This window comes from Erythranthe guttata, chromosome 6 (assembly GCF_056151865.1).
Source record: "Erythranthe guttata isolate IM_541 chromosome 6, IM_541, whole genome shotgun sequence".
Lineage (NCBI taxonomy): Eukaryota > Viridiplantae > Streptophyta > Magnoliopsida > Lamiales > Phrymaceae > Erythranthe > Erythranthe guttata.
Genome location: NC_142538.1, coordinates 9,916,002 through 9,936,267, shown reverse-complemented (window position 1 = coordinate 9,936,267; position 20,266 = coordinate 9,916,002). Strand labels below are relative to the sequence as shown.

Below are 20,266 nucleotides of genomic sequence, written 5' to 3'. Positions count from 1 at the left end.
GTGTTTTTGTGTGAAGTGTAGTATGAAATACCACATTCGAAAAAGTAGGCGAAATTTCGTTTCTCTTATTATTATGGAAGTGTTGGGGAAGGAATTAATACACACGGAGAAATTACGAGAAACTCCCCTAACTGGTACTTCAGAAGCTTGTTCGATAACTAGAGCTTTGACGGAGAATGGAGGCTCCGCTTCCTGTTTATCTCCTTATCTCTTTCCTTGATGCTTTTAGCTTCTGCTTCTTTCTCCTATCCAAATTACATATATAATAGTTAGTACTAAAAAAAGCAACTTAATATCACCAAGACACGGCGTACGTAGTATTGAAGCCTCAACACATATTATCACTATAAGCTTCGGGTTTACTATTCATAGTGCATTTTTCCTAGTTGCAGTGCGCTTTCATTCATTTGTTGAAAAAAAAAATGAGCTTTTTTTCAAATTCTCTCAACCTCCAAATTATAAAACTTTGCAAATCGTGATTTTTTTCCCGATAATATCAGTTCAAACACAACAATTATCGATATGACCGAAATCGTTTCTAATTCTAACATAAAAACATTTTTGTTAAATTTCAACGTTTTTTATGCGCTTCGTGTTGGGTTCACGAAATACAACACTGCAATTTGTGTAACACAACACGAAATGCATAATATTTCTTATGTTGGTCCATTTCGTGTTGAATAACACAAAATACAAACATGCATTTCATGTAGAATAACACAAAATGCATGCTTGTATTTTGTGTTATCCAACACGGAATCCCTAAAAACATAAAAAATTTGAAACATTCCATGGAGATTTCATCAAAATCGAACATTCTGTTTTGGTGAAATCTACACGAAACGCATCAAAAAAATAATAATCTAAAGTGCCATATTTCGTGGTACAAAGCACGAAATGAATGAATCTGTTTCGTGTTTTGTAGCACAAAACAAAAGTTGCAATTTTTTTTTTGAAATCGATTGATTCAACCTTAAATCTAACCTTAATCGATACTTGGAGCAAGTCCACCCTTAGGCAAGGGTGTACTCAAGTTCGCCCTCATTTTACAATTCCCCCTATAGTATTTTATATTTCTATTTAGCCCACTCAAATTTTATAGATTAGCCCACCCAAAATTTCAATTAATGCAAAAGAAGCCCCATTTTTTTATTAATTAGCCCACCCAAAATCAAAATTAATGCAAAAAAAGTCCCAAATTTTATTAATTAGCCCACCCAGAATGCAAATTAATAAAAAAAAAAATTCTCGTTCTTTTTGGTTTTTCCTTTTCCTATTTTCAAAAAAAATCCTAAAAAAATCTTGGGGGCGCTGCCCCCGAACCCCCGAAAATTATAGCCCACCCTATACCCAGAATCCCCCGAATTCCTCCAAATTCCTGGACTCGCCGCCCATGATCGATACAATCAGGGCACTAAACAATAATACAATGTTAAATTTACATAAATAAGTAATTATTTATCTCAAATCGTTGTCGTAATTGCTCATTCAATTTCAATGAGTTCGAAAAATGGTTCAATTTTTTTTAGAGAGAGTTGTGAGGGTTTTTTTGTTGAAAAATTGGAAATGAATTACAGTCGAACTGCGAACCACGAGCCAGTAAAACCCGCACTATGAACAGTTGTAAAAATAAATTAATTCAATGCCTTGCCAAACTCATACCAACAATTTATACTAGTATATACACATTCACATCCGAACACATGATCTTCCATGCATATATATATGCAATCTTCAAAGCACACCATCAGATCACATTTCATACAAGAATTTGATATATAGTAATAGCAATATATGTATGAACTCCATATCATACAATTTTTATTTGAAAGAACTCAGAAAATTATATATATATATTGGTAAAATAGAAGAAAAGAGATGTATTTGACAAGCAAAAAGACTAGATTAATTAATAGCCTTGTATAGTTAATTAGTGCTGAATTGTGTACCTTGTTGTGTTCTTGATTTTTGTTGTGATCCTGATCATCTGTGTTAATATGAAGAGCATATTCCGGCGAGTACAGCTCTCCATGCGCCTCCCCGTTGTACGGCGGCGCTTCACCTGATGAATTCGATTTTTTGCTGCTCATCTTTCTCTTCTTCTTTTCGTCCCACTTGTTCTATTTTTTTTCCTCTGCAACTTAATTTGTGCTATTAATAAAAATTGTTGCTTGGGCTGACTGAATATTGAAATGTGGACACGTGTCTTTATTCATTACTTGGCGGTGCCATCTTTTTTTTTTTTTTTTTTTGGTGTGTTTATCCAGACTGAACCAACTGAAATTTGATACTCTGGGGCTAGAATTGAACTAACAAACATTTATTCTAGTACAAGTCAAATTACCAAAAACTCCAAGGGCCTAAATGCAAATTTCTCCAATTTTAGACCTGCCGATAGCCAAATACAATCATATGGACCAAATTACTAACTTGTAAATGTAGTACACAAGTGGTTATCAATTTTACAGGACGAAATAAAAATCTACATCTTAGTAATATAACCATTTAAATTAGCCGAAAGCGCTTTCGAGTAGCTTAAAATCCATAATCCAGCAGAAGAATAACACATCAATCCATGGGCCATTAAGCAAATCGAGTAAACGATTCTCGACAAAATTGTAGCCTTTTTAGACACAAAACAAACAAAGTAATATACATACACGCAAAATTTGCTTCTTTCTTTCGGATATGTCGTAACCTTGGAGCTTTCGCCTCGTCTCTTTCTACGCCTTAGAGTATGATATCAATTATCATGAAATATTCTTAAGAGACTTTTTACCTAAGAATTTGGTAATAACCGGCCATTGTACATTTTGTCGAGCAATTGTTTTGCATCTGGTCGCCTAAGAAGACCTTTGTTGTTCGGTACACCTGTTCCCAAACACACCGGACACACTAATTTCCCTCTACCTGCATCAATCACATCACCACCAAATTAAAAAAAAAAAATACCGATCGATAGAAAAAAAAAGTATGTTTATGAATCACGAGAAGTTGACAATTACCATAACAATTTGGACATTCGGTAAACTCGTAAACATCTTTAGCACGTTTTCTGTTGAGAGCTTTCCATTTTCCTGTACCACCACACATATCACCTAAATGAAGAGCAAACGAACCATCTCATGAACCTATACACGAACTCACCAAAAGTATACTATACTACTTTTGCGTTACACAATCAATAGTTTATGATACCAATTCACAAATGTAGACGACTTACATATGATAGCACCACTTCCCCCACAGTTGCGACAGCCTGGCGTTTGTATAGCAACTGCCTTAGGTGGATCGGAATCAGATATTACTGGACCTAATACCAAAGCCACCGTCGAACATAAACAACTCACACACTGACGCCGAGATATTTTAGTAAGAGACGCCTGTGTGTTTCAAACGACAATACATTTTTGTTATCGGAGATTTTGGAAACAACGTAGATCACTGCTAATTATTAAGCCTAGAAAAAAAACATTGGCTGCTTAGTAAGTTGTTTTTAACAACAGCCACTTGATCGAGAATCTCCGTCTTCTAACCAAAACTTGCTCACCGATGTTTAATCTCGGCACGACTTCTAGGTAAAGAACACCGGCTTAAGTTTCTGTTAGATGAAAAGAGTTCATTTTCAAAAGGGAGATTCTCAACCAGTGAATTCATTGTTTTTAATAGGATTGGACACCAATCTCGATTGAACCGCGATTTTCAGTGAGGAAATGAACGAGTCATCAAGAACATTGTAAAGTTCCACTATTATATAAATAGTAGGTAAGGTCAGTACACAAATCTACTTGCCACTTCTATCTAATGAAAAAAACTAGTCGAAGCAAATAGGAGAGGCAATTGAAGCTACTACTAGGTTAGATTGCATTGCCGAGACGAGTACTAAAATCAAATAACTAGGCACGTATTACAATTACATGGCGTAAGAAACAGATAAAAACCAAGCAAAACGATATGCCTAATCGAATCCGCATTGGTCATCAATCACAAATAAAGATTGAAGGCATGTGATGAAATAGCAATATATAAGAAGATGAAATAGGGTATTAATTAGAAAGGCGTAAAACGAAAACCGACCTCCTCTTTCTTGATAAGTTCTAATGAGTGGTCAGAACTACCACTTGAGGAGTTATCATCTTCCAAACTCGATGTAATGTTCAATCCAACTGCCTTCGAATTCAAACCTAAAACAAAAACTCTTCAGCAGCTATTTAACTACAATATAAACTACAAAAATTCATTTCTACCCATTCCTTGTAATTTCAATCCCTTTCAACTATCGAATTGAAATGAAAATTCATGCAATATTATATATGTCTTCTTTTGTTAACAATACATTTATACTGCTGCATATTAATACTAAACTAAACCAAAAAAAAATAATAAAAATAATAAAAGCCCATGAACCAAGCAACAGAAATTCAAGAAAGAGCAATGTCCCTTTATATTATCTTCAACAATGAAGGGCATTATTTTCAGACAACCTTATTTTGAGTAATATATCACAAATAAATCCGCTCGCATAAAATTTGGAAAATTCCATCTTCTTTTTTGACAAGATATGATTAATAATAACAGGTAAAAAGGATAAGAAGTGTTTGGGCACAGAGTAAAGTGGGGAAGAAGCTTACAACGCATCGAGGGAGGAGGCTTAGAGTAGTGTGTGAGAGAGAAACTTGATGTAGCTGAAGAGAGATGAGAAGCCATCTCTCTCTCCCTTGGTGAAACTTTCTTGGCGGAAAAAGATGAGTTTTTTATGTTCGAGTGGTGGTGATTTTTAATCAAAATGGCAAAAGATTTTATTAATGAAAATAATGAAGCACTCGGCAGTGTTCCACGTTGTTTCTTCACTTCAGTGATGGGCGATCATTTGGACACTGCTGTTATTATTAATCAATTAAATCGAACCAAATTAACAAATTAGATCGAATATAATTACATTTTTTTTTTAATTTTGAATATCCACATTATCCCTATTTCGCACACTAAATTACCATAGTTTTTTTTTTTTAAAGAACCCCTAGCCACTCGAAATATGTTGTAAACAAGGCACTCTACTCAATACCTTGCAAATCGCATAAGATATGAAAACTACACTAAACTGTTATGTGTGACAAACTTGCATAATATAACAAAATGCAGCACACATTTTTATATATCTCCGAAAGTTATATGTTAATATTATTGTTCGTGTACGATGTCAAGATGTTTTATCATAAAGCTAACTATGTATTAATTACTATCGCGTTTACCCTATGAACTATGAAATGCAACAAAATGACCCTTAGCATTTGTTAGTCTTTCTGTCCATTATGGATGATGTGGCACTTTGAACAAAATTGTTAATCTTTTTTTGACGGTTTTACCCTTCCATTAGAATATAAGAATAAAATCAAGTAAATGAAATAAGTTCTATTATTTCATAAAAATGGCAAAATAATTAAAGAAAAGTAAAAGTATTGTATTATAAATTTTAATAAAATATAAAATACATAAATATTTGATTTTTTTTTTTTTTTAATTCTTGAAACTTAACGATCATTTATTTCTCCTCATAATATATTTTTTCTTTTTCCCCAAAACTAATATTTTTCAATGAAAATTTCCATAATATTTTTATTATATTTAAACTATCTTGAAAATGAGAAGAAGAAAGAAAAAATGGGGAAATAATTTCTTTTTTTTTTTTATTTTTGATAAAAGGGGAAATAATTTTTCACTCTCGGATTATGGCTCGATAAATGGCATGAAAATGTCTTTTTGTATATTATAAAGCAAGGGTAAGAAGGTAATTACATTGTACAAACTAACGGTATCAAAATTCTTATCGTTGACTGGTAACATAAGGGGCCATTTTGTCGCATTTCGTAGTTTAGGGGGGTAAATGCGACAGCAATCATAGTACAGGAGTGCAAATTGTATTTAAACCTAAAACTTATTACAACTTACAAGGTGCCAGTGAAAATTGTTAATTAGCTTACTACAAAATACTTGACGTGTTGTTGTACATCTTATATTACGGGCATTCATTCGTTCTACAACATTATAAGTACATTGTCAAATTTACTTAGAATTTTACAACATTGTCGTCGGCAAAGTTCGTTTATGTACTGTCGTAATCCTTTAACAACATAAAAGGAGGATTGACGAAACACCTTTTTTTGTAGTGCAATCCTGGCAAGTGTTGGAGAGGAAATTAGAATTCGGGGCAAATAATACCGCGTGTACTGTCAGTTTTGAAAATTCGAATGCTCTAGTCAAGGATTATAATATTTGATTGCTTAATATACCCCTTAACCTAAGGCTCCATCCCAACTAAACGCATAGCCCAAGGTAGATATTTTAGAATCTCTACTGTACTGAAAATCTAAGTCCTTGTACCGCAAGAGAGTATGTGGTTGGTTGAGATTACTTCTGGAGGGTCTGCTAGTTAACCGCGTGGCTATAATTTTACAGTTGTTAAACTTACTCCGCCCATATTTAGAATTGTCTAGATTTTCCATGTCTAAAAGGTACGGAATCGTCTCGAGTCTTGCATCTTAATTCGAGAAAGGATAGTATATGTATAACTTGCATGCGAAAGCCCAAATATATTTTCTTGCTATATTTCATAAACTTAATTAAAAAAATATGTCATGTTTCACCCTAAATTTTCATATGGAATTGACTCGATAATCGAATCCTAACATGCGATAATACTCTTAGACGTTTTCAATGAACAATGTGTCATCAACGTGCAAAACTATATAGCCATCACCACACTTTTATTACACCTTTGTATACACAAGGGTTAATCAAAACCAAATGGCTTGATTGTACGATGAAAATGAATAGTTGAAGATATCTAATGCTTGCTTAAGTTCATAAATGAATCTCTCTTGAGCTTTTTACTGTAAATGCGCATAGCCATTAGTAACAAAACTTTCAGATTCTATCGTATAAATGTGTTCGTCAAAACTTCCATTAAGGAACGTTGTTTTGACGTCCTTATGTCATATTTCATTATATAGATGCATAAATACTATTTTGTCAATTTTGTGCTTATTATACATTAATTTAATTGAGCATACTTGGTGAAAATAAAATTAACGAGAAATGTATTTAGTTATATTGTATGATTTGTTTTTTCAAAATTTACACATCTTAGTTATACATGGCGTTATTATGTAATAAAGGGGAGTGAGTAGAACCGTCTAACATGGAAAGCTTAGACAATTTCTTTAAACTAAGATGTGAGAGGTTTGTAATTTCACTATCTAACAGTGGTTCATGTGAAATCAATCCTTTCTTTTTCAGTGTCTTTATTATTGTATATGGACATAAATATTATATCTTAGTTTAAAAAATATTATATTTTATGCGTCTTAAATTTTACATGATGCCTATTAGGGCAACTCCAACAGTTAAATGCAAATCTATTATTTGCATTTTTTACACATTTTGAGGTAAAAAACAGAACTCCAACAACATGATGGGAAAATGCAAATTTTAACAAATTGTAAATTTGGTTTCTCAAATTTGGAAAACCAAAGTTCAACTTTAACCAATTGTGCAAAAATAAAAAATAATAAAACAACTACAACCCATTTCCTTTTAATTTCCAAATTTACGGAAAATTCAAAATTAATATTTCTTAATAATAAAGACTAAATTAAAAAAATTAAATTCCAAAAAACTTTGCACAACTAAATTAATATATATATATATATATATATATATATATATATATATATATATATATATATATATATATATATATATATATAAACTTTGGAATTTAATTTTTTGAATTTAGTCTTTTTATTAAGAAATATTAATTTTTATTAATAATATTATTATTTCAAATAAATTTTTAAATGGTCGTTACAATATGGTCGTTCGAATTTGCTCGTTGAAATATAGTTGTTTAATTTAATTTAAACTAAAATTTTCTAAATAAATAAAATATAATAATTGTGTAAAATATAAACAATATTGTTGGAGTGTGAGGTTAAAAGTAATGGTGTATAACACTGTTCGTCTCTTAAATTATAGATATAGACAACCAATTTTTAAACAACTGTTGGAGATGGCCTTATGCACTTTATTACTCATTCTTTGCTATATTCAATCATGACTAAGAAAAATGATATTATTATATTTGGGGTTATTAGCAATAGTCCCTTCAAACTGCTATGAAATAGAACTATATTCACCCCTAAATTCATTATTTGCCATATCTACTAGCATTTTGTATTCCAATAATATTCTTTACTTACATAAATCAACATTTATTATTATTTTCGAATGCTTTTTTTTTTAAATATTTTTTTTTATATTTTTCTAAATTTAAATTTCGTTAATTTTATTACGTCGAATATGACTATAATCGAATATGACTGTAGTCAAATATGACATCCGTGACGCTCCGGCCACATTCGTGGTGGTCGGTCTCGCCTCAAAACCCCTTCACGTTTTCAGTCATCTTGTGGTAGAAATGCGAATGGATCTCCAACAACGACAAATATTCAATTAGGCCAAGGGAAACTGGAAGAAGGAGGGTGATGACAGTGGTGTCAATCTGGAAGGAGAGCGGCGACGTGGTGGTGGTGGTGTACAAAATCTCGCCACCTATTAATTCTCTATAGCTCATAACAACAAACTTCCATCACGATGAAGATTAATTCCAGACCACCAACTCCCAGTTCGAAACACAATTTGAAACCCAGAATCAACAAATCCAAAATAACCACATACCCCAATTAAAATATAAAATTCCCCGAGATTTTAATCTCCGACAAATTGACGAACTTCCAAAGTTGGATCCGGATGAATTAATGTCTACGTCGTTGGATATGATGTCGAATGACGCCAGGATTGGCAGGCGGGAGAGAGAGTGAACGGAGGTGGAGAGATTTTTAATGAGAGAGAGACAGAGAAGTTTGGTCTTTTCTTATTGGTTGGGGGTTTCTCACAATTTTTTAACAAAATGAGAGATTAGGTGAAAGTCCTTAAAAGATATTCTCTATAATTATAAGAACAAGCGTTTTTTTTTTCTCCTAAAAGTTCATGTGCCCTCTCCTGCTTTGGATCTAACGCTAGATTTGGAGTCTCTCTAACGGAATTGCTTTGGAAAACTAACAAAAATAGTGATGATGATTTGCATAGGTCTGTTATATTAATAAGCAACTACTTAGTTAAAATAAAACTAACAAGAACGGTGACGATAATTTGCACAACTTAGTTATTTTAATAAGAAACAGTTTAGTTAAAATGTACCGAGTAAAAAAATTTAAACAAGAATAGATGCATCCCACAATTCATACAAAACTTACACAAACATTTTCGAAAACTTATTTACAGAGCTTAGTTACATAATGAGCAAAAAATTAGTAAAAACACATGCATTTCATGCAATTACATACCTTAATTACAACATCTTAGTTAAAATAAATTGAATAAAAAGAATTAAGTCTCTGATCCATCACCATCACCAAATAATTCTTCATATTTTTCCTTTTTGATTTCCATGATTATTAGATTACATCAGAGGGGAAGGAGTGTAAGCAAAATCTATGTGCGTACGTGTGTGTGGTTGCATATGTGTGTAGGTGTTTGTGATTGTGTAATGTGTGTAAGTAGGTGTGTGAGATTATGCATATGTCTATGTGAGTTTCCATGATGGCAACAACGGGGAGCAAGGGTGGAACGGATTTGACGGTGTGCAGGGTTGGACGGGATGTGATGGAGTGCAGTTAAATTAGACGAGATGAAGGCTTGTTTGAAGAACAATAGGACTTTTAGCAAATTCCAAATATTCGTATACCCTGATGTGATATAGTATTAGTGCACATCAATGTTTAACAAGTTGCTCCTACCAAAAAATTGCATACAATAAAAAGAATTAAAATGAACTGAGTTTAGTTCAATATATTCTATATACAGGGGTATTGCATATTAACCCATTATATATTACTTATTTTTTAAAATTACTTGTCTTTTCATATACTAGAATCTATTTTTAATGTTGTGAGTTTATTGTCTGGCCAACTAAATTTGGACAAATACAAATAGGTCCATGACAAGGAACTTAAATGCATAAAAGTCCAGACGAAAAACAGTTTCGCAAATAAACTCATTACTATGTCTTTTATCTAAAGTACCCCTCATAATACATAGTTTCATCAATTCTATCAATTATACTCTAACTTCATCAATATTACATATTAACCCCGGATTTGAACAAATATATCACATTAACCCCCATTTTGATAATTATTTGAAAAAATATATTTTTTTTAGAAAAAAATTCTGTTTTTTTTTTCTCCGGCCAGATTCCGACGGTCTCTGGCGTTGATTGTTTCTTTTTGTTTTTGTTTTAAACTTGTTTTCTCTCTAAATTACTATGTTAACAACAAAATTATTGTCTGAGACAGTAATATTGAATGCCAACATAGTAATATTACTAATATTACAGTCCCAAACAGTAATATAAATAATATTACTGCCCACATACAGTAATACTACTTCAGGAGACATTAATATTACGATCAGAGAAAGCAATATTGCAGAGAAAGCAATATTGCAGGTCAAGACGATAAAATTAATTAATACACTAATATTACTGTCTTTTACTGCAATATTATTGTCTCGGATAGTAATATTGCATGGCAAGACAATAATATTTATGAATTTTTTTTCTATGTTTAAAAAAAAAAAAAAGTTAACGACGGCTGACTTGTTGGAAAAAAAATTCAGAAAAAACAAAGTTTTCAAAAAAAAAAAAAATCAACATCGGAGACCAGCAGTCTGCGGTGGCGACGATCGAAATTGGGGTCAAAATTGGAGTAATGGTCAAAATTGGTTGATTTGTGAGATTGGACTAAATTGGGGTGTAAATCATGAATTGAAATTTAATTAGAGTTTTAAGGAGTTGGGGCAATTTTAGTATATATGAGTGAGTTTTCCTTATTAGCAAATAAAAGTTTGAATGATGTGGATAAAATTGTAAGACAACAAAGTTGGATCTCCTCTTTTTTTTTTTTTTTTGTTAATTAAATGTTCTTGTCATGGGCATATTTACCATTTGCCCAATAAATTTATTATATATAAGCAATATTTAAATAAAATTAATTTCATAAAAACTTACATTTTGTTTTAATTTTCGTAAATAACTTGAAAGATATTTTGAACATATTTTCAAATTGTTAGTTCACCTTGTGGACACAACCAAGTATTCCTAATTCCCCTCTTAATCTATGAAAGAAACCCCCAAATATTAGATCGTGTGATACACGGATACTACTAATTGCTATTGGATTTCAATATCAGGGTAGTACGGACTTATGTATGAATGGAAATATGGAGAAGGATTATCATTAGTATGTTCTTCCAAGCATAATAATTGAACTAAAGATAATATGGTTGTGTTTAATGGTAGGAATGGGATTGCTCTGTTTAACCTACCTACTGAAATTCCATCTCATTCATACTTGTCAAGTTTCAATTGCAGTTGAGACTAAACTTATACGACAAAGGCTTCAAATTGGTATCATTCTGCGCTTTTATTTTTTGGTTCATGTATTAGCAAAGTTTGATCATTCCACTTGAGCATAATATTTTTGTTGTTAAGTAAAATATGTCGTTTTATAAAGCAAATTGAAAGAATTGCATCAAAAGACTTAACTGACAAAAACCTATTTACCTAAGAATTTCTTGCAAACATGTAAAGAGCTGAAATCGTCATTAATTAGGTTTATAACCTTCATATTCGATCTCTTCCTCCTCATGTGTACTCAGGGATTCATATGAGGATTGTTTTCGGAAATATTGTTTTCAGAAAAATAAGAAGTTAGAAAATTCATCTACGCATTCGATTCATATAAGATAATGTTGTATTGGGGCTATGAAACAAACGCTAAAGTCACACATGACTTTAAATCAAATGTCTTTATCCCATCAGAATCAAAACTTTCTACTTTGGGTTCTAAGGTTATCATCACTTTATTTGACATACTCTCATTCGGAGTTTGAGAACTCAGGTCTATCACCTCTATTTGAAACCTAAAACTATCACATTGTCGTACTTGCTCTGTAAACTTGTATTCTGATCCATATTTCGTCTGAAAGATTGCCAAAAAGTATTTGATGCCTCCATAATGGGAATAGATTCAAACAACGTTGGGATCACACTAACACCATCCGCCGTTACTGCCAACTTAGTAGCCTCAGTATCCAGCTTGATAGTAACCATCTCCCCACTGTCACGAGGAGGTGGCTCGGGAGTAAATATTGACAAAGCTTCCATGTAAGTCGAAATCTCAAGGTGAAGATCGACAAGCTTAAGTCGAGAATCAGGAATGGCCCCATCACGAGACCTCATTTTTGTATCGTCTACTAGAGAATTTACCATGGTTATATCTCCTTGATTGTCCGACTCTCGCTCTGTGAAGAGGATAGTCCATTTATTTATTATCCTCCAATCTCACTTTTGGGGATCGAAACTTGTTTCACATTTTAGGACTTTTTCTTCTCCAACTGTTGTACTTGATCTAGACGATTCTTCAATAGCCAACAATTAACCTCTGTCTGCCCCATATGATTACATTCAACACAAAAGGACGACACATTTTCATGAAGGACATTAAACATTCTTTCATTCACTTCGAAGAATTTATGGTCCCGAACACGTATTATACAGAGATGTTATCTGAAGTGTTGTGACACTTGAGAAAACATGCAGCGGAAATATAAAGATTAAAAAAACAATGCTCAGAATTAAAAATGTTCACAAGTAAAGACTTGTGAACTTGCCCTTTACAGGACGGAAAAATATATTAAAATCAGTATTCCAAGAATACAAACGGAAGAGGTGCGAAAACTTCTTCCTTATGAATGAATCATTCTCATGATCATTCTTACAATCAAATCTAGATACTAAAAGAAAAATATTAAAAATTCTAGATTTCAAAGAATGTACTCATATGGAGTACGTACAACAGATCCTAGAAACACACTAAAATTCTCGAGATTAAAACTTCAGCACTCTTTTTGTTTCTTCGAAATCTGTAATCTTCTTGAGTCTTGAGTTTGGTATTTATAGACTTGCCAAGCTTCCACTCCTCAGCCCATGATCTGTAAGGCAACCAACCACAAAAGCACTCAAGATAATGGGTTAGTGGGTTAGTTAGGAAGTTAGAATAAAATCCACAATTAGACCCACTAATCACTATTTAGCCCACTAAGTAATAACTAAAATTTAGTTTAAAATCAAGAGAGTTAAAAACACTTTTGTAAAACTAACAACGTGTTTCAAACTCCCCCTTTTTAACTTTCTGATCAAAACTAAATTTTAGCTAGAACTCCCCCTGAGATATTGCTTGAACTCCCCCTGAATTTGAAAATACCAAACATAATATAGAAAGAACAATTCAAAACAAATTCAGCAAGATAGTCCAACAAAACTAGAAAAACAAGAAATAACCAAGTGCAGTCCTAAAAAGTTCAGGGGAAAAATAAACAGAACTGAATCAAAATAAAATATTGTTCATGAGAACAATTAAAGTAGAATCTCCAAAGTCTCCTCAGTGTCAGCTGCTGCTCCTCCATCACTTGCACTGGATCCACTGCTCTCCTCTTCACCCTCATTCTTTGCTCCTTCTTCATTAACTCCTTGCCCTCTGCCTCTAGCATCCAAAGGGTGGGAAGTTCCTGCTTCAGCTTCATGACCTTTTTCTTCCCCTTTTTGATCAGAAAGAGCCTTTTGGAGCATGTCCACCATGGTCTGGTGATAGGTAATCTGAGCTAGAGAGTGAGTAAGCTGCTGTAACAGAAGATCTCTAGGAACAGACACAAGGATGTTAGAAGTGTTGTCAACATTGGGGGCAACACCTTCAGTACCTAGATTATTTTGACCTGATTCACTTGAGAGAAAATTATCTCCATTCCAGGGAAGATCTTGGACATGAGGAGCTCTTAGAAAATTTTGAGATACAGTGATCATGCCTTGTGGAGTGTGAAGATATTCAGAGTCATCTTGGCCCAAGTTTTGAGAGAGTAAAATGGAATAGATGAGAGAAGGATAAGGAAGATGAGTAGAGGGTGAAATTTTCTGGGCAAGATTACCTATAGTATTAAAGAAAAGTTTGCCAAAATCAATTGGTAATCCCATCCCCAATTTGTACATGAGTACTGCATGAGGTTTAGTTACCACATAGACATTTTTGGATGGAATCCAATTCATCACTGTGAGTCTAAACAGGACAGAGTAGAAAGCAGTGAGTTGAGAAACCTTAAATTTTCTGGGGTGTGCAAGCCAACTTCTTAAACGGTTTCCAGATATAACTTTACAAACCTCAGTACAATCACCATAATTATCCTCATCAATCACAGTAGGAGTTTGTAAATGAGAGTTGATAATTTTGGGAGAAAAAGAGAAGATGGAATTTCTCACAAAAACTTTGCCAAAATTTGGAGAGTTTTTCTTTAAAAAAGAAGTTTGCAAGTTGGCATAAAATTCCTTCACAACAGTGGGATCATAGGAGCAGGCAATCTCAACTAGGCTAAGAATATTTCTTTGATGAAGAAAAGCTGTGATTCTATGCCTATCAAACTCTTCATTGGAAATTTTCTTTTCCTCAATGAATTGACAATTCATGACTTGAGGACTCAAAATGGAATCAGATTCAAAATAAAAATTAGGACTGAAGGCATTGTGTACCTCAAAAGGGGTTGACAAATTCTTCCCATCCAAGTCTGGTTCTTCTTCTTCTGAGGAGTCCTCATCTTCTGAATCTTCCAGTTCATCTGGAATGTATGCTGGTTCAGGTGATGTAGCAGGTGGGGCAACATCTTCTTCCTGCTGAGAAAAGTCTTCAGAAGATTCACTGTCTGAATCTGAGGAGGGAATTTTTTTGCGAAAAGCAGCTAGAGGAACCTCCCAGCTGTCATCACTTTTCTCTGGTTCTTCAGCCTGAGGAGGTGTTGCATCTGCTTGAACTGCTGCTTCTGCCAGGGTTTCCAGAGGATCTGCATGAGGTCCTGATGGAGTTTCTTCAGTAGTGGTGAAATCCTGAGCATTAACAGTGGGAATGTCAACATGCTCTGCAGAAGACATCCCAGAAAAATCAGGCATTTCTTCATCCTGATAAGGAGTAGCATCCTCAGCAGCATTCTGAGAAACATTTGCTGATACAGTGGGTGCAGCAGCATCTTCTGGAACATGTGCAGCAACACCTTCAGGAACAGGATGTTGAGAGGATGTTGTTGCCATGCTGGGCTGAGATGTCTCCCCCTGAGTGGATGCTGGGGAGGTGAGTCGTTGGATGATGACTCAGTTGAGCTGGAGGACAAAGCTTGACCCTCTGGTGCTGCAAAAGTGGGATCCCTTGCTTCATCATCAGTTTCTTCATCCACCAAATGAAGGCCTCTTGGTGGGTTTGGCCGAACTGGAGTACGGCCACCTCTGCCTCCTCTTCTTCCACCTCTGCTTCCTCTTCTGGGAGAGTGTTCACCCCTCCGGCGTTGTGACCCAGCAGTATTTAGATCTGGAAAGGGTTCATGCGCTTGGACCGGCGAGTTGGAAATCTTCCGGCAGTGGAAGAGGGACCCACGAAATCGAAGTTGTCTGGGTCAATAGGATTCAGCTCGTCTCCGGGCTCAATGTAGCTGATAGGAAGAGCATCAAGGTTGACTGGATGAACAATGATGGCCAGATTTGGGTCTGCTGGTTCAGGTGCTGCAGCATCGTTGTGGACATCATCTTCGGCTGGAAGGGGATTTCTAGGTGGAGATGCCATGATACAGTAGATAAAAATTTCTTCTTTGTGCTTTTGATTTGAAAGTGTGAATTTTCGAAAGATTAAGCACGAAATTTATAAGCCCTAATTTTTGCTGAGAAAAATCGAAGTGGAGAAGATGAAGAAGTGGGGTGCGTTTTTCTTGGAGAAAGTGTGATTAAGGAGAATAACACTTCCTTTGGCAGTTTAAAGCAAAACGTGACACATGGCACAATAAGGAGTGGACTTAGTGGAAAATAAAAGACTAACCCATGTACCCATGACCCATATAAATAGTGATAATTCAATAATAAATAAAATAAAAATAGTAGCAGTCACGAAATTTTCACAAAAATAAGAAACACGTTTATTAATGATTAATAGTGTGAGAAAAAAAAAAAAATTGGCTGACAGGCATAGATTTTATTATATAAATATATATCTATATTATTTTTTTTATTTTTTATTATTATTTTTTATTTTTTATTTTAAAAAACTCTTATTTTCAAGTCAAACAATTCACATGGAACATGATCAAGTGTTCAGTTTGAAGGTTCCTCAGTTACTAAGATATGACTATCAAAATAGAGGAGTTTGACTTATGTGAGTGGAATTATTTTCCAGATGTTTACATGAAGCATGATCACGTTTCAAGGTGAAAGACTTCCTGTTACTTATTTAGAAAAAAATTCATCACAGTGAAGTCATTATTTAAAGAAGCTAAGCTTCAGTAAATTATGTTGCAGCTTAAGATGTTTGATGCGGTGCTGCAACATATTTCAGGACATGTTTATTGGGTACACATCCCGAGAGATTTTCTAAGTTTAGAAAACCTCTCATAATCTAATGCCTTTGTAAAGATGTCAGCCAGCTGATCTTCTGTAGGAATGTACTTTAAGCACACTATATTTTTCTCAACTATATCACGAATAAAATGATGTTTAATATCTATGTGTTTAGTTCGTGAGTGTTGAACAGGATTTTTTGAAATGTCAATAGCACTTGAATTATCACAATATATGGTCAGGGTATCACTGGTCAACCCATAATCTCCCAACATTTGTTTCATCCAAATTAGTTGACCACAACATCCTCCAGCAGCTACATATTCTGATTCAGCTGTTGAGAGAGATACACAATTTTGCTTTCTACTAAACCAAGAAACCAGATTATTCCCCAAAAAGAAACATGCACCTGAGGTGCTTTTTCTGTCACTAATATCCCCAGCCCAATCAGAATCACTAAAACCTATCAAATTTGTATTAGTGTCTTTGAAAAACTGAATCCCTAAGTCTACTGTACCTGCAACATACCTAATAATCCTCTTCACAGCTTTAAGATGAGTGACTTTGGGATTAGCTTGATACCTGGCACACACACAAACACTAAACATAATGTCAGGCCTGCTTGCTGTTAAATACAGAAGGCTTCCAATCATGCTTCTATATAGAGTGCTGTCAACATCTTCTGCAACATCATCCTTGGACAGTTTTTGGCTAGAACCCATTGGAGTTTTCATGTGCTTGGCTGACTCCAACTCAAATCTTTTGACCAGATTGAGAGCATACTTCTTTTGATTTACAAAAATTCCTTCACCTGACTGTCTGATTTGGAGTCCTAAGAAGTAATTCAACTCCCCTACCATGCTCATTTCAAAAGTGTGAGACATAGAATCTACAAAAGACTGTAAAAGGTTAGCACAAGTAGAGCCAAAAACAATATCATCAACATATATCTGAACAATAATGATATGATTATTTGTTCTTTTAATAAATAGGGTTCTATCTGCCTCTCCTCTGTTGAACTGTATTTCAAGTAAGAAGTCAGTGAGTCTTTGATACCAAGCTCTAGGAGCTTGTTTAAGACCATACAGTGCCTTCTTAAGTTTGAAAACATGATTAGGCTAGGCAGAATCTTCAAAACCCTTGGGCTGTTCTACATATGCTTCCTCATTTAAAATCCCATTCAGAAATGCACTTTTGATATCCATGTGATACAATTTGATTTCAAGAAAGCAGGCTATAGCAAGAAGTAATCTAATAGATTCAATTCTAGCTACTAGAGCAAAAGTCTCATCAAAGTCTATACCCTCAATTTGGGTATAACCTTGTGCTACTAACCTAGCCTTATTTCTAACCACTGTACCTTTTTCATCAGTTTTGTTTTTGAAGATCCACTTAGTTCCTATCACATTTACATGGTTTGGTCTGGGAACTAAGTACCAAACATCATTTCTGATAAACTGATTCAACTCTTCATGCATTGCATTTACCCAGAATTCACCCTTCAGAGCTTCTGCAATATTCCTTGGTTCTACTGAAGACACAAAACAAGTGGTTTCAGTTAGTGCACATTCATAAGATAAATTTGCAAATCTTACCATATCTCTGTAATTCACTCTCTCTTTTCTTCTGGTCCTCATTCCGTCAAAGATATCTCCCACTACTTGAGTAGATGGGTGATTTTTCTGAATTCTACTTGAGGGTTCCTTTCTGCAGACATCAAAGGTTGGCTGCAACTCAGTCTCTGGAGGATGTACTGAGTCAGATGTGGTAACACTTGGCTCAGCACCTTCTTCTCTTGAACCTGGACTGTATGTATCTGGATCATCTGTGGTAGAAGTGACTTCTTCGGTTGTTTCTCTTTCAGCAATTAAGTCATCAACTTCATCTTCAGCTGTTTTACTGCGGAGATCAGCAAAGTCATCAAATACCACATTTACAGATTCCATAATGGTTCGAGTTCTTAGATTATATACTCTATAAGCATGACTGTTATTAGAGTATCCCATAAACAAACTCAAATCACTTTTTGAATCAAATTTAGCTAGATGATCTCTATCATTTAGAACATAGCAGACACATCCAAACACATGCATGTATTCTAGATTAGGTTTCTTACCATAAAGAATTTCATATGAAGTCATCATGGACCCTAATCTTAGATATACACGATTTGAGATGTGACAGGCTGTGTTGACAGCCTCAGCCCAAAACCTTTTAGACAGATTTTTTGCACTCATCATCACCCTAGCCATTTCCTGGATGGTTCTGTTTTTTCTTTCAGCAATGCCATTTTGCTGAGGAGTTTTTTGAGAAGAAAATTCATGCTTTATACCCTTTTTATTACCGAAAGAAAGAAATAAAGCATTCTCAAATTCTTTTCCATGATCAGATCTTATTCTACGAACAGACACTTGAAATTGAGTTCTAACAAACCTGTACAATTTTTTGAAAACTTCATAAGTGTCTGATTTTTCTCTTAAAAAATACACCCAAGTATATCTTGAAAAATCATCAACACATACAAAGACATATTTTTTACCACCTAGACTTTCTACCTCTATAGGACCCATAAGGTCCATATGTACAAGTTCAAAACACATAGTGGTACCAACGTGTTGCAACACTTTGTGTGGTACTCTGGTTTACTTTCCCTTCTGGCACATTCCACATATAGGAATATCCTTGATCTTGAGATCTGGTACTCCTCTTATGGCATTGTATTTGTTGAGCAGCTTCAGATTTTTGAAGTTTGTGTGTCCTAGTTTCTGGTGCCACAGCTCTACTTCACTTACTCTTGAGCTCTTGCATGAGATGGTGTCACCTGTTTGATAGCAATTATCCATTGATCTGGAACCTGTAAGTACACAATGATTTTGATTATCAAACACAGAACAACAGTATTTATCAAATTCTACACGTAGATCATCACCACACAATTGACTGATACTGATGAGGTTTGACCCCAATCCTTCAACATGTAGGACATTTGAAAGTTTTGGGAGTCCCTCAATACTGAGTGTTCCACGTCCAACCACTTTGCCTTTAGCTCCTCCTCCATAGGTTACACGTCCTCCATTAAGTGTGTGGTAGTTTGATAGAAATTCCTTTGTTCCAGTCATGTGCCTAGAGCATCCACTATCAAAGTACCATGAACCTGAAATGTTAGCATTTAAAGAGGTGTATACTGCCTTGCACAAAAGTTTACCTTTGGGAGTCCATATTTTACACTCCTTTTTGGTAAATTCTACCTTTTTCTTTGAGGTGTTCCCTGGAGTGATGTGGCTCATTTTGTACAACATTTTGTCACTACTGAGTTTTTTACAAAATGGACGAATATGTCCTGGTGAGAAACAATAATGACAAATGTATCCCCTTATTCTGGACTCTGAAGTGGTGACCGTGAAATTCCTGGATTCCTTGCCATCTGAACCCTTCTCTTTGACAAAGACAATTTCTTTCTTCTTCACTGGCTTGTGTTTCTTCACTTGTTTCTTGAACCCTAGACCTTCCTTTTTGTTGTACTTTTCCAGTGACACAATCTCTTCGAGTTTAGTTGTGCCGGTATTCATCCTCTTGATTGCTAGAGTTGCTTCTTTGAGTTCATCTTTCACCTTTGCCAGTTCAAGATCCTTCTTGGTGATACCAACCTCCAAATGAGTGATTGTCTCTTTAAGGGAAGAATTTTCCTTGTTGGCTGCATCTAGAGCTTGAGTCTTCTTCTCCAAG

The 20,266-nt window shown here is 34.5% G+C and overlaps 1 protein-coding gene and 1 long non-coding RNA gene across 2 annotated transcripts; both read right to left on the bottom strand.

Moving 5' to 3' along the window:
• Positions 1–15: 15 nt before the first annotated feature.
• On the bottom strand, positions 16–2,124 carry LOC148770122 (uncharacterized). The gene is made up of 2 exons (XR_016031820.1): positions 1,950–2,124; positions 16–245 (listed from the first exon to the last, which is right to left on the bottom strand). It is a non-coding gene; the product is annotated as an uncharacterized LOC148770122 (long non-coding RNA).
• Positions 2,125–2,413: 289 nt separating this feature from the next.
• On the bottom strand, positions 2,414–4,887 carry EDA3 (DnaJ/Hsp40 cysteine-rich domain superfamily protein). The gene is made up of 5 exons (XM_013000036.2): positions 4,632–4,887; positions 4,078–4,184; positions 3,224–3,383; positions 3,006–3,098; positions 2,414–2,910 (listed from the first exon to the last, which is right to left on the bottom strand). Exons 1-5 carry the CDS (start codon positions 4,705–4,707, stop codon positions 2,780–2,782), a joined length of 567 nt encoding a protein of 188 aa, XP_012855490.2. The 5' UTR covers positions 4,708–4,887; the 3' UTR covers positions 2,414–2,779.
• Positions 4,888–20,266: the final 15,379 nt, after the last annotated feature.